A 14,089-nucleotide genomic window follows, 5' to 3' on the forward strand; every position below is an offset into this window, starting at 1 on the left:
TGATTAAAAACGAAACTATTGGCACTACGCCCCCCGGGGCATGGCCTTCCTCTAACGTGGGATTTCTGCTCCAGCGCCTCTGACGAGACAGGAGAAACCGGGACCGACGTTTTACTTCACCATCCGATAGAAGCTCAGTGGATAAGGCGGGAATCGAACCCGCGTCTCATAGCATCATCGGGATCGGCAGCCGAAGCCGCTACCCCTGCGCCACGAGACCCACGAAGTGTTGAATTAATGTTCTTTTAAAATCTTTTTTGAATTTCGTGGAATAAAGAAACCATCTGCATTTTGTTGAATATTCTAATGAACAATATCTTCAATAAATAGTTGTTGATCAGACATGAAATATTGTTTTATTTGTTGATTGCTTTTAAAATGCTTCTTAAAAATCTTTGAATAAAAAAATGAAGCTTAAATGCACTGAGTAGCGATTTATTAATTGAATATTTCAAATGAAAAAAACCTGGCAACGCTTGAGCCAGCAACAACACGGTGTTCGACGCTCTTCAAGTTTTTTCGATTTTTACGTCGCGAGTTACCAGTTTATCCGCGAAACTGCCTCCCCGAGATGCCGAAGTCCGGCCGGGACCGTGGCAGCTCGAGTGCGGCCTCGAAACATTCGCGAAGTTCCTCCGCCGGCCGAGTGCAAAAAGGTGGTAAACAAACCATCGCCAAAACCACCGCCATCGCTAAAACGAGCGACAGTGTCATCGACAAAAACCTCCTGCACCCGGAATACCGGCCACGTGGGATTTCCCCACGTGGATTCCCTCCACGTAGTCCCGTGAGAACACGTGGGAGAGTCGCCGCCGGTTCCAGCCAGGTGAACGTGCCGAAACTCGACGGCAATAAATCAACGGGTGGAATAACTATCAGCAACCCGTACGAGCCCCTCAGCGGGGAAGAGGAAGAAGACGGCGAAACGATCCCTGTTTGAAAAATGTCGCACGTCGTACGAGTTGTCGCACGGTTGTGATTTTACCGTTTTGATATCGATTGGTCGAAAGGACGACAAACGGACGACAAACACTCGACATGCTTGACATTGTTTTTTCCATCGATTTACCTTCAATTCGACGTCGATTATCGTCGAAGCAAACAGTTTGACAGTTCTCTTCAGTTGATCTTGTTCGGACTTGATTGCAACCGAGTCGAACCGAGTTGTTGGTTTTAGGCTTTGGGAGGATTTTGGACAGTTTAAAGATAAGTTGCGTTCTAGGTTGAACTACTTTTTCAGCTGGAAAGTTCCGGACGGAGTGGGCGACCGACCGAATCAAAGTGTCTTGTACTCCAGATTTCGGTCTTCGTGGCGGAGGAGGAGGAGGACGGGAAATATGGTTTACTCGGCGGGCCATTCCGGAAGACGGGACGGGAAGGAACCAGTTTGCGATCGTGGAAGCGGTTGGTGTTTGGTGTTTTACCGTCCGCGGGAGGTTGCGACGCATACCTAATAAAACTGGTGAGTCATGTTTTAGAAACGATGGAGGTGTGCTGGAAGTGCGATTGGACATTCGAAATTAAAAATAGGATGAATGGAACATAACAAATTCTCAACTTTTCAATCCAATAATTCCAAACTGAAAAATAAAAAAATCAAAAATACTAAAAGTTTTAAAAAAACTTAAACGCTGAAATTGTAAAGTTGCAAAATTCTAGCATTTCAGAACTTAAAAATGTAAGAATTCGAAAATTCTTAATTTATTTAATTTCTTGATATTGTGCAAATTGTTAGTATTCTTTTCTTGAATTCTAGAGTTTATTAATTCTTCAAATTCTCAAAGTCCTCAAATATTTCTGAAAAAAATTGAAATTCAAAAATAAGAAAAAAAAATTAATTGACAAAAACTTAAACACTAAAATTCCTTAATTCTTAAGTACTAAAATTCTTCAATTTATAAATACAAAAAATCTAACATTATAAAGTTCTTAAATTCCCAAAACGTTGGACGCACGAGTTGGAATTTTGAATTCTAATATTCTAAAAATTATGAGTTCTAAAATTCCAAAATTGTAAATTCTGTAAATTCTAAAATTGAAATAATTTATATTTTTAAATTCTTAAATTTCAAAGATTATTATTTTTTAATTCTACGCATTTGAAAACATAAGAAGTTTCTTAAAATTAAAAAAAAGAAAACTGATTTTTTAGATCTTAATTTTTTTTTTAAATTTTCAATAAAATACAAATTTGAAAAAAACTTTAACAAACTAAAATTAAAAAAAAAATTATTACAGAATGAAAAAAAAATACAAATTCAAGTTTTGTTTAAAGTTTTAAAAATTGTTTTTTTTTATATTTAAAAGTTTTAAAAATTCAGAAAAAAATCGACAAATTCTTAAATTTTTAAATAGTAAAAAAAAATCTATTAACTTTTGAAAATTTTCAAGGATTTTACAAGGTCAAAATTTTAAAAAAATATCACGAATTGAAATAAATGATTTTGGTATTGAGGCACCCTAAAATTCTAAAATTTTATAATTCAGTAAATTTTCATTTTTAAAAATTTCGAATTTCGGAATTTAAAATTTTTAAGAATTAAAGAATTTTAGAATTTTAGAATTTTAAATTTTAGAATTTTAGAACTTAAGAATTTTAGAATTTAACAATTTTAAAATTTTAAAATTTGAGATTTTTTTAGCATTCTTAAATCAGGTACAATTTTCAAATAATAATATTCTCGGATTTCAAAACTAATTGCAATAATTTTAAATTTAAATCTATCATCTATCTAGACATCTATTATTTATAATTCTTTTTTAAATGTTTAAATTTTGAAAGTTCACAACATATTTGAAATTTCATTGAATTGAAATTTTATAATTATTATTATTATTATTATTGAAATCTGAATTAAATTTATAAATTCTTGCCAATTGTTGATTGATGATATATTTTTTTCAGGCAACAAACATATTCCAATCTGATTCTGCTGGAAGCCGGAATGCGTTCCCGTGTGGTCACTCGTGGCTTCCGTAGAATCCACGGAAGCAGCCCCGTTTTTTTCGTACTCGTACTCCACAAAACCCACATTTCCTCGTACTCCGGTAAACATCAATCCGTTGGAGATCCAAGATCGTCGCCAAGGCGTCGCATCTGGGTTTTGATCAGCTCGTCGAGGAACAAAAGTCCAACACTACCAAGATGCTGCCACGGCCGCCTCAGAAGAACACCAACACCCAAGCCGGAAGCTGCGGCCAAGGCAAATCCAGAAGGAAGCCAAGTTGGGGAAGAATCGGCGATCCGCAAGTGAAATTAAGTGTACAATAAATATATTTGTGAAATTTTGACAGCTGGAATAAAAAAAAAATCAATAAAAACAAAACAACAGTTTTTTCAACTGCAACATAACCCAAAAATCTGAAATGACAGCACACGACAATAGCACGACATTCTAAATAACAAAACCGTGCGACGTCGGTCGAATGTCGTACAATTTCGATTATCGATCGCACGACAAATACGACATTTTGGTGCAAAAACGTTTGACATTCGTGCGATAGTTGCGCGACATTATCGTGCGACGTCGTACGATTGCACGGACGACAAACGACGGACGTCCGACGGACTTTTCAGTCAGGGGACCAGTGACGACGACGACGACAATAGCAACATTCCTGAGTCCAGCGCAAAGGAGAAGAACAAGACGCGATCGCAAGAACGAAGGCCGCCGCCTATCTTTTGTCTGGGCCATCTCGTAGACGATATTGATGAGCTCCTCGAGGGCAATAAATATTCGTTGAAGCTAGGCAAAACTGCTGTGCAAGTGATCACACTCGACAAAAAAAGTTTTGTCGATGTGATTGCGACGCTCAAAGCAAATGGAATAAGGCACTACACATTTAACCATGCTGATGACGTCCCCGTGAAAGTTGTCCTTGGTGGGTATATGGATCGCCCCATTTCGCAACTGGAGGAACACCTCCAAAATGCGAAAGTACGACCGCGGGAGATAAAAGTGCTCTCGCGCAAGACAACAGAGACAGGTACGCACACGCTGTACTTGTTGTACTTCAACCGCGGCACCGTCAAGATCCAGGACCTGCGGCGGATTAAAACGTTGGACGGGTTTTGGGTAAACTGGCGGTTTTACTCGAAACACCCAAACGACGCAGCGCAATGTCACCGTTGCCAGAAGTACGGCCACGGCTCGCAACACTGCAACCTCCAACCGCGTTGCGTGAAATGGTGTGCCACCGCACCTTTCTGAGGTGTGTTCACTGCCACGGAAGGTGGATTTGGGGGACGACGCAGCCCAAACCAAGCCGCGCATCAAGTGCGCCAACTGCGAAGGTAATCATACCAGCAATTACCGTGGATGCAGCGCACGGAAAGCATACATCGAGGATCAGGAAAGGAGGAAGAAGAAACCGGCAGCGTCCCGCCCTCCTCACCGCAGTACGAGCACAACCGTTCCTGCAGCTGGGCAGCGTACGGTTCCGTCGAACAATTCAGCGTCTACTCCTGGCTGGGGACGATCTTTTGCCAGCGTCGTTGCCGGTAGCGGCGATTCGGCGCAGCAAGAAATAACTGGCGAAGATCTTTTCACCCTGCCAGAGTTCTTCACTCTCGCGGGAGAGATGCTAACGCGGTTCAAGGCCTGCCGTAACAAGGCGGAACAATTCATGGCTCTAGGCGAATTAATGATCAAGTACATCTATACTCGATAAATTTGAACTGTGATCTAGTTTTAAGCTTTTCTCCCCTATCCTTTTTCCTTAGTAACTCTAGTAAGTTTTAATTCCTCCAACATGGACTTGTGTAACACACAGCTGCAAGGAACTCCAAAACTCTGTTTTGTACACAAATTGAACTTATTGTAACTTGTTTATTCAAAAATAAAAACTGAATTGAATTGAAATTGAATATTTCAAATTTCGCGGCGTTTCACGGTATTTTCCAAATTTCACGGCCAGGGGCGAATTACGCGGCTTCCGTGAAATCACGAAAAATCACTAGCCTTTACGATCATGATAAGCGCAGTTCTATAAAATATCGAGCAGTCCCATTCAGTGTTGTAAGTTTTATTTCTAGATTTATTTTTTATTTTTTCTCAAAAGGTCCTATATAAATAGTTTAAAAAAAAATTGATTTTTTTGTCAAAAAAAATTGTACATTCACACTAAATAATAGTTGTCTTTACCATGAGATCACAATTAAAACTGATGCAAGTTTAGCGGTAATGGTAGATTTATTTGGAACGAATGCATAAAATAAAGATTAAGGCTCTGAAAAATAGTGTTAGTTAAAAAATTGTAAATACAGCAAAAAAAATATCTTATACTAAGCAGCATTTGCATGACAAATCGGACACATGGGATTGCTAGACAGCCAGAATCTTATGCACCGGTCATGGAAGCAATCGTGCGAACACTGGTAGTACTTCTTCGCAGCCGCTTCGCCGTCCAGCTCCAGCTTGCAAACCGTACATTCGGTGGGCTCCTCGGGCTCCTGCTGACGATCTAAATGTGATGTGAAGAAAGTGATTAAATTGTAGTGACGTTCGGGGGCAAGAATTAACCCGGTTACCTTTGGGAAACAACCCATGAATCATCATCAGATGGTCAAAGAAAGAGCCCTTCGGTAGAGAGTCGTCTTCAATTTGTACTCGACATACGACGCAGATTGGACAGCGGATCGAACTCATTTTACAGTCAACGTGTAGTTTAAAGCAGTGATTCGCTAAACCACCGACACTAAAATCGTCCTCTCCACAGAACGGACATCGGTAGATTCTAGCCGGCGGTGGATTCTGAACAGCATAAGCCTTTTTCGGTAGAACCTTCTGCATGGGATGATATGGCTTATGATCTTGGTTTTGCCTCTTGGATGTATAACAATCTACACATTGCTCGTACTCGGGACAGAGCAAACACACGTAACGGTTTCCTTGAAAATTATACTTGGTGCACGTGGTGCAGATTGACACTGAAATCGTTTTAAAATAAGCTGTTTAAATAGCACAAGAAAATAAAACCAAAAATCATTAAGCGTACCTTTTTGACGCACTTCATGGCATTTTTCCAAATGTTTCTTAAAAGAAATGGCCGGCGAAACAATATTTTGACATTCCGGGATGCAAAAACTGACACAAATGGGACATCTCACATTGTACAGATCTTGATCGTGTCTCACAAAGCAGTGTTGCAAAAATTCATCAATGTTCGACTTGATGTTGCCACAAAATGGACAACTCAAACCAATATTTGGCTGGACAACACTATTCCGGAACTTGAAATAATCCAACTGTGACATTACCAACTGCATCGGATGATACGGTCGGTGCTGTCTGTTGTAGCGCTGCTTTTCGTGACATTTTGAACACAAATTGTAATCGAGGCATACTAAACACTCAAACTGGTTCCACAACACGTGTTCATCGTTGCAGAAAGAGCAGTTGACCTCTGTTACGTAAGAAAATTGATTGTTATTCTTTATTGTTTTTTTTTTCGCTAAATGTTTACAAACCTTTATTAGCATGTGCCATTTGAATGAAAATTATACTATGCCTCTAACTGATTCAAAATGTTAAATTTACAAAATACAACTAACAAAAATCCAACCTACGCACGCGAAAATTCCAACTCCAACTGCGTGTCAATCGTGAATTGCTCATCAGAATACTTTTTATTCGTTATCATTGGCTGTATAGTATTTATCAAATCTTAAATCAACACTCTCCACTAAATGCACTTGTGCAGTAGGGTGTTACAAAATTGATTTTTGCGAACATGTATGGTCTCGCCCTCGTAGAAAGATATTTTTTTCAGAAATATCACTTTATGGGCCTATTAGGCATTTTTCAATTCAACAGTTAACATTGAAGTTTTGGGTTTTGTAGATTTCCAGTGCTCCAGATATTTTTTCAAGAAGACTTAAAATATTCAACAAGTATTCGACCATTTTTTGCTGAGTAGCCCAAACTTCGGTCTACTGCGGCAGAATTCTTCCGACATTGGTCGGAAAGACTTCTCGTTTGTTTGGCAGGATAAGGGCTCGGCACTAATTCCGTCCAATTTGCAAATGTATTGATGGAATTTTGCTTGCTCACTTCCAAGTATGCTGTTTTTTGTTTGAAATGGGTTGAAAACGCCTTTTAGAAGCTGTAAACGAACGCCAAAGGGCTGATATGCCAACATTAGGTGCCCGATGGAATAACATGCCGTTCCCCTATATGTGAAGATTAATTGCAAAAAAGATCTTTCTCTAAACATTACAAAAATGTGTTTTAAATTGTATACTGGTTGTAAAAAGTTTTCTTTAAAGAAACTAGTAACCAGCTCTTGAAAATAATTTAATCAAAAATGTCAGCAATTTCTGCCCTAAGAATTATGGCCTATCTACATGAGCATGAGCATGAGCATGAGAGACCACCCATGGTTACCCCTCCGTTGCTGAACAGAACCGTAATATCCTTTCAGCACTACTGATCATAAGCTTCGACTATCAAGTGGTGTTTCCCTTTTCAACAGCATGTATGAATGCGCCAAAAAGATAAAACACCATGGTTGCTAAAACAAGATCAGTTGCGAATAGGTAACAGTCATTGGCCACCAACGGCGCCCGCCATGTCAGTTTGTAGATCTCGATTTTAAGGGACGGGAATGTTAGTTAGCACAGGTTGCTACTAGGGCAGCTGATTTACTCTGTGCTTACACCCCACGAGCGCCAGGAACCTGAAAACTTGTTAATAGGATAGGGTGTTTGGTCAGGATTCATCATAGAAGATCATAGTGTTTGTTGAACGGTATTATGTATTATTCTCAAGGCAAGCAATCGGATGCTGCGGATGAGACATTTCCCGTTTATCGGCTGTTAACCCCTTCCCGCCCAGAGCAAAATCGAGATTTTTTACGTTTTTCAACATTACTCATAACTTGATTGACCAAATTGGACGAAATTTTAATGATTATTAGTTAACTTTCTATTATTAACTAATGCAGGTTGAAGCAGGTTAAAAAAATAAATGGTAACAGAGAAATTTAATTTTGAGTCAAAAAATTAGTGGTGCTCTGGAGTAACCATGGGCGTTAGAGGGTTAACTTTTAATTGAAATGGTTTAATCTTAGACAGTGATTAACGAAGCGAACGACGAGTTACGATGCTTATCGAGCTGAAATGGTATGATAAGGTTTTGTTGTTATTGCACACCGACGACGGACGCGAAAAATTTGCGACCCGACGAAAAGGCATCGCAAATCGAACTCCCTAAGAATTATGGCCTATCTACAATCACTTAACTTAAAAAATTGTACAGTCATCCCACATATTCGGAACACCCACTAATTCGGAACACTTTTGTGATAATTTGTCAATAGCATGCCAAACGAATCTTTTCTTGCGACCCTTCTATTTTTAGGACCTTTATTTGTACATTCTCTTTTGCTACTTCATTAGCAATTTTTTCATTTTTGAATAAAAAACTGCATTTCGAGACTGTTTTGTTCAGAGCTGCAAAACACTGCATCCAAATTGCCTGTTCCATAATTGTGGGATGTTATTGTGCCTCCCACAATTGTGGAACTCCTGAATTTAACAGATATTTTCACAAAAAAAGTTATCAGACCATTTATAAAACATTATTAAGCTTTAGTTTCATTGTTTCCAGTGTGTGAAGTCATTATTTTGTAGAAAATATGTACTCCTGGAGAGAATCAAAGTTTGTTTACATCCGTAAGAAAAAAGTGTTCCGAATTTGTGGATTTCAAGGGTCATAGTTTTTCTTCAAAAACTTGATATAAAAGTTTAAATTTGCAGTTGTTCGATACAGCATTCGAAAGATCACAAGAAAAGCTTTCAAATGAAGGTAAAAGCGAATCAGTGCGAGAAACTGCTAGAAGATTCTGGAATTCATTGAAAAAATGTGTCGCGTCGTGGCCTTGGTAGTTTGGCCCTCAGTCGTGTGGTTTTCGTGGGGGAGATCGGTGGGTGAATCGATGCGCGAGAATCCGCGGTCCGGACTGGGTAAATTCGTGGTGAAGTTTGTTGCAAAGAAGTCATGCGCGAAGAATTTCATTAAATCGATTGAAACAGTTCGGTGTATCAGCACTATCTGAGGTTTACATGATAACGAATAATACGTTCCTAAAAATTTTATTTTGTTTTGAAAGCCCTTCCGTTAGCATCGTGGCTCGGATGGCACGACGACGGTAAGAAGTAAAAATTACGGGATTGAGTATATAATTAAGTCCTTTTATAGCGTCGAAACTCGGAAGGTAACGATTATGTTTCACTTTCTGGTCATATCATCTACCAATAATGAATCCGGATCTATTTTAAATTGTACGTTACCGAATAATGCGTTACTTCAAATTTCATTTCGTTTTGAAAGCCCATCCCAAAGCATCGTTGCTCAGGTGGCACGCCGACGATAAGAAGTAAAAAAAAATACGCGAATGATAAGTCCTTCTCATAGCGTCGTAGCTCAGAAGGCAACGATTATGGTTCACATTCTGGTTATATCATCTATCAAGATGAATCCTGACCAAAGCTGAAAATGTCAGGGGTCCTGACGCGAAAATCGGCGACGCATAACGTCATGATTCGAATTCCCGGACGCTTCGAAACCCGGACACTTCATCTTGTTTTATCAATAATTTGGATATAAGTTCGAATTATGAATGTCAAAACTGTGTTATTTGATGAATTTCAACATCAACTTTCATTTAAAGTTTGTTTGAACGCTGTAGTTAATGCCAAAACAATTAAATACAATAAAATTATAAGTTTATCAAAAATGCGAAACATTTCAGTTGAAATATTTCATAGGCGTTCGAAGCACCAGGAAGGCAAAGCAGAAATTAATGGTTTCGATTTCCTTGAATTCTAGCATATTTTTATATAAACTATCGATTGTTTTGATGTTAACAGCTTATTTGAGACCTAAAGAATGCCATTCACTAACATTTCAGTCCAAATTTGTGCGATTCATAGGTAAGTAAAATCGAGTGTCCGGAATTCGAAGCAAAAGTGTCCGGATTTCGAATCAGCTTTTATCAGTGTCCGGGATTCGAAGCACAACAAGTCATTTTAATTTTAAAATTCTGATGAAAAATTGTTAGAAAAGACATATCTTGCATGCATTTTCTTGAAACTGACTGTTTATACTACATCTTCATGATATTTCTACATTTCCAACTTATTACATGATTTTTTGCCAGCTATAACAAAAATGATATGCTACGAAGTGTCCGGATTTCGAATCATGACGTTACACGATTTTTTTCAGATCCATTCACTGAACCGCAAAACCGTGACATAAACAAACCTGACTCAGTCGTGAGTGCTCTAGCTCACTGAGCAGCTGCAATGCGAGGCAGTAGTCGACCAACGCTCATTCGACGTTGCACGCACACACATAAAGGAACAAGTTTTTACACAAAAAGTTGGTATTTATGGGTGGAAATGTAATTTTCAATATAAGTAATGGTTGTTTTAAGTGTTTTGCACAGTCTAGAACCATTCAATTGTTTGAAAATAGTCAAAATACTGTTTAGAGAGGATTTTACGAGTCAGTCATACGACACGAATTGAGTGAGTGTAGCTCATTTTTTCACGTCTCTCATTCTCCAGCAGCCGACCGGCACGAGTCAGGCGGCAGTGGTTGAACGGACACAGTAGGCTTACAGTCAGATGCTAGCAGTGAACTGACATTTTGGTTTGCTTCATGTGTACGCTGGGTTGGAAACATTTTGCAGGCCTGATCCTGACCTTCCCTTTCCTTCCCCTACTAACACAATTCCCCCACTTCCCGTGATGCTTGAAGGAGATGCTGTGGATTCAACGGTCTCATGCGGTGTCAACAGGTATAGAGCGACAAACTCTGTGTCTGATGAGTCTGCAACTTCATCTATCGGACTAACATTCCTACCTTTGTTGAACTGCATCTCCTTGGGGGGGCGCCGGTATTGACTTAAAGCAGAGATCTTCAGGGGTTATAAAGTGAGGTTGATTAGCTCCCACTACTCATCTGTTGGTTCATTTTGTAACTTCAGCTGATCCGTCATTAACAAAGTAGCAGCTCATTGGCAGTCAACCATGCTCATGCTCATGGTCATGAACATTGACCGAATATGAGGGATGGCTGTTAATAGCGTAAAAAATCGAATCCACGGAAAGGAATACCTACAATGCAACAGTATGTTAATTTCTAACATGAATTGGAAAATTGCTAAATCTTCCGTAAATTTGCATTTTTATGTCAAAGGTAAACAAACAACTATTTAACTTGACTATTCTAAATTCCGTAGTTAATTTTAGATAGGGTGAAACCTCAGATGTTAGCAAGCAGCCCATCCCACTCGCACGCAAATTAAACTGGCACTAGAGCAAGTCGGATAGACTGTTTGTCTACATCCAAGGTTTCGTCCCTTTTGAAAAGTTACTACGGAGCTACGTGATTGTGGATAGCTAATTACTGCCGTTATCGGCAATCAACTTAGAATACTTGCTTGGTTGTTACGTTATTCGTTGCTATGCAGTTTATTGTTTACCTTTGATATGAAATCGTTAACTTAGCGTAGATTCTCAAGTATCCCTAATCTTGAGTCAAGTTGTGCAAAATCAGATTGCTTTCCATGGTTTCAAAATTCAACGCTACGTACAATTTTCTAAGTTAAATGATTAACTCGACAGTTGTGCACCAAGAGGGGGTGGCCCCTTTCTAATTATCATAAAATTTTGATGAAAACAAAAACAAAAATCATTGGAAGTTAAAAATTAAACGTGTCTCATTGATTCAGCCATACTGAAGGAGCTATTAGAGTATGGCTAACAAACAAACAAACTCGCACTTTTTTGTGTTTGACAGTTTGACAAACTCGCAAACTTGTTTGCGGCAAACTCGCAAGCAAAGCCAATTGTATGCAGGCTGACGTTTGTACAAACAAATCAAGGCAAACAAACAAAGCAGGCAAACTGGCAAACTGTCAAAAAGTGCGAGTTTGTTTGTTTGTTTGCCGTAGTGTAATAGCTCCTTGACGTTTCTGCAAACAACGAAACTATCAAACTGTCAAAAAGTTTGTTTGTTTGGCATAGTCTCATAGCTCCTTGAGCATCTGTTTAAAGGTCTGATAGCTTTCAGAACTTTTCGGATGGGTAAAAAATGCCGAAATCTCTCCAAATACTTTTAATAATGACAAGTAAAATTAAAATGCAACTAAGCAATATTAACTTCTACCAGTTCTACCCGGCTCGATGCGCACGGCAAATCGGACACGTTGGAACTCGTACCAACCAGATTCGGATGCACTGATCGTGGAAGCTGTTATGGGAACACCGGCAGTACTTTTTCGTCGGAACCGCGTCTAGTTTGAGCAAGCAAATTGTACAATTGGTGGGTTCCAGCTGGGGATCTTCCGCTGAAAACGATAATTTATCATTTACTACTTTAGAAAGTCCTAAATCTAGCTAGTGTAGGTAATACCCCCAGGAAGAAGTCCATGAAAGATCTTCAGATGATCGAGGAGAGGTTCCTTCAGTAGAGAATACGCTTGAAGTGATTGATTGTTGATTATTTGGCAAACGGTGCAGATTGGACAGTACACAGTCGACAGCAGACTTCGTTTGCCGGTGTCCTCGTGCAGCTTATGGCAATGATTGGTCAATCCGTTGGCACTGAAACCGCCATCTCCACAAAACGGACATCGGAAGATGTTCACCGTTGATGAGGTGCGTGTTGCATATTTCTCTTTCGGCAGAATCTCCTGCATGGGATGATATGAAACATGTTGGAAGTTTTGCCGCTTTGCTTGGTAACATTCCTCGCATTGAGTGTACTCAGGGCAGAGCAAACAGGTGTAGCGATTTCCCGGAAAAGCCGACTTTTCGCACGTGCTGCAGTTCAGGACTGGAATTGTTTGAAAAAGTTTTTTTAAAGCAATATGCTCAAAAAAGTTAACCAAATCGAACTAACCTTTGCTTGGCTCTCTGTGTTTGACCAAATGGTTCTCATAAAGAAACTGCATTGAACGAGCTTCCGGTTTGCCGAAAGCAGCACAAACGGAACACCTCGTGGTAAAATTTTCATCGCCGTGCTTCTGCTCACAGTGCCGAAGATAGTCCGCTATGGACAGACTCAGTCCTCCGCAAAATGGACAGTAAAACAAAATGTCCGGACCGACGACCCCATTCCTGAATTTAAAGAAATCCGCTTCGGATAACACCCTCTGCATCGGATGATACGGCCGATGCCACATGTCAGATTCTTTATCGACGTAACATTTTAGACACAAGTTGTAATTAAAGCATAGCAAACACACGAATCGATTCCACTTGATATCCTTCTTGCTGCAAACGGAGCAGTTGATCTCTAAAATTAATCATTTATTTGTATTGCACACTTTTTTATAAACCATAATCAAGCTACACGTACCGGCAGCAGCCTTTCGAATGCTGTTTATTTTTATATGCATCTCATTCAGAGCTGCTATTGCACTATCTATGTCCAAGTCATGTTCATTTAGACCAGCTAATCTAGTCACTAGAAAAAAAATTAATCAATCAGAACCAATTGAAAATCAACAGTTATCTAATACATTCAATACCTTTTGCAACCGGAAGTTTGCGAGACATTGCAAAAAACTTTCCAAGGATAAACCGCGACACTTAAGCAGCTACAGTATACTAACTCATACTGCGTGAGAACTGCGCAACTCATTGGCGGTTTGATAGCTTATCAGAATTTATCAGCTAATGCAATAGAAATGAAGTGAAAGGAGTGGGGGCTGCATGTATTATTTTGCATCGAATAAAGGTCCACTTATGGCATGGGGTTTCTTAGTAACTTCGAATAATCTTATTTTGGTAAAAAAGTTTTCGTTATTTTTCAGTATCAAAGGCAGAGCAATTTCCAAAACATCCAAAAAATATTTGAATACCCGGGTATTGATAGGGTTTCGATTTCGGGCATAAATGCTACGGAATCACCTTTAGTAACCATGCGCACCCATTTTTATCTGTGGGGTAGAGGATACGCATGGTTGCTCAATTCCATAGCATTCATACCTAAGATTTACAATTTTATTTATTGGCATGAATTTTATTAAACCTCAATTCTGTCGATTTAAGCGTGTTCAGGAGGCTTAAATC

General features: G+C 39.2%; 2 protein-coding genes across 2 annotated transcripts; both read right to left on the minus strand.

Annotated features, from left to right (window-relative positions):
• Nucleotides 1–5,132: 5,132 nt before the first annotated feature.
• Nucleotides 5,133–6,629, minus strand: LOC120420116 (uncharacterized). Its single transcript, XM_039583066.2, has 4 exons — nt 6,470–6,629; nt 5,998–6,405; nt 5,531–5,929; nt 5,133–5,463 (listed from the first exon to the last, which is right to left on the minus strand). Exons 1-4 carry the CDS (start codon nt 6,486–6,488, stop codon nt 5,285–5,287), a joined length of 1,005 nt encoding a protein of 334 aa, XP_039439000.1. The 5' UTR covers nt 6,489–6,629; the 3' UTR covers nt 5,133–5,284.
• A 5,484-nt stretch (nt 6,630–12,113) lies between these two features.
• On the minus strand, nt 12,114–13,701 carry LOC120420124 (uncharacterized). The gene is made up of 5 exons (XM_039583073.1): nt 13,546–13,701; nt 13,374–13,481; nt 12,915–13,310; nt 12,426–12,848; nt 12,114–12,360 (listed from the first exon to the last, which is right to left on the minus strand). Exons 1-5 carry the CDS (start codon nt 13,571–13,573, stop codon nt 12,185–12,187), a joined length of 1,131 nt encoding a protein of 376 aa, XP_039439007.1. The 5' UTR covers nt 13,574–13,701; the 3' UTR covers nt 12,114–12,184.
• Between the last annotated feature and the right edge of the window lie 388 nt (nt 13,702–14,089).

This window comes from Culex pipiens, chromosome 3, assembly GCF_016801865.2.
Source record: "Culex pipiens pallens isolate TS chromosome 3, TS_CPP_V2, whole genome shotgun sequence".
Taxonomy (NCBI): domain Eukaryota; kingdom Metazoa; phylum Arthropoda; class Insecta; order Diptera; family Culicidae; genus Culex; species Culex pipiens.

Excerpts from the sequence above, each read along its gene's own strand:
- LOC120420116 (XM_039583066.2), bottom strand. Across the intron at positions 5,930-5,997 it reads CCATGAAGTGCGTCAAAAAG|TGTCAATCTGCACCACGTGC; the intron begins GTACGCTTAATG and ends AAACGATTTCAG. Across the intron at positions 5,464-5,530 it reads TCATGGGTTGTTTCCCAAAG|ATCGTCAGCAGGAGCCCGAG; the intron begins GTAACCGGGTTA and ends CATCACATTTAG.
- LOC120420124 (XM_039583073.1), bottom strand. The coding sequence starts at position 13,573 with ATGTCTCGCAAACTTCCGGTTGCAAAAG. Across the intron at positions 13,311-13,373 it reads CATTCGAAAGGCTGCTGCCG|AGATCAACTGCTCCGTTTGC; the intron begins GTACGTGTAGCT and ends GATTAATTTTAG. Across the intron at positions 12,361-12,425 it reads TCATGGACTTCTTCCTGGGG|CGGAAGATCCCCAGCTGGAA; the intron begins GTATTACCTACA and ends TATCGTTTTCAG.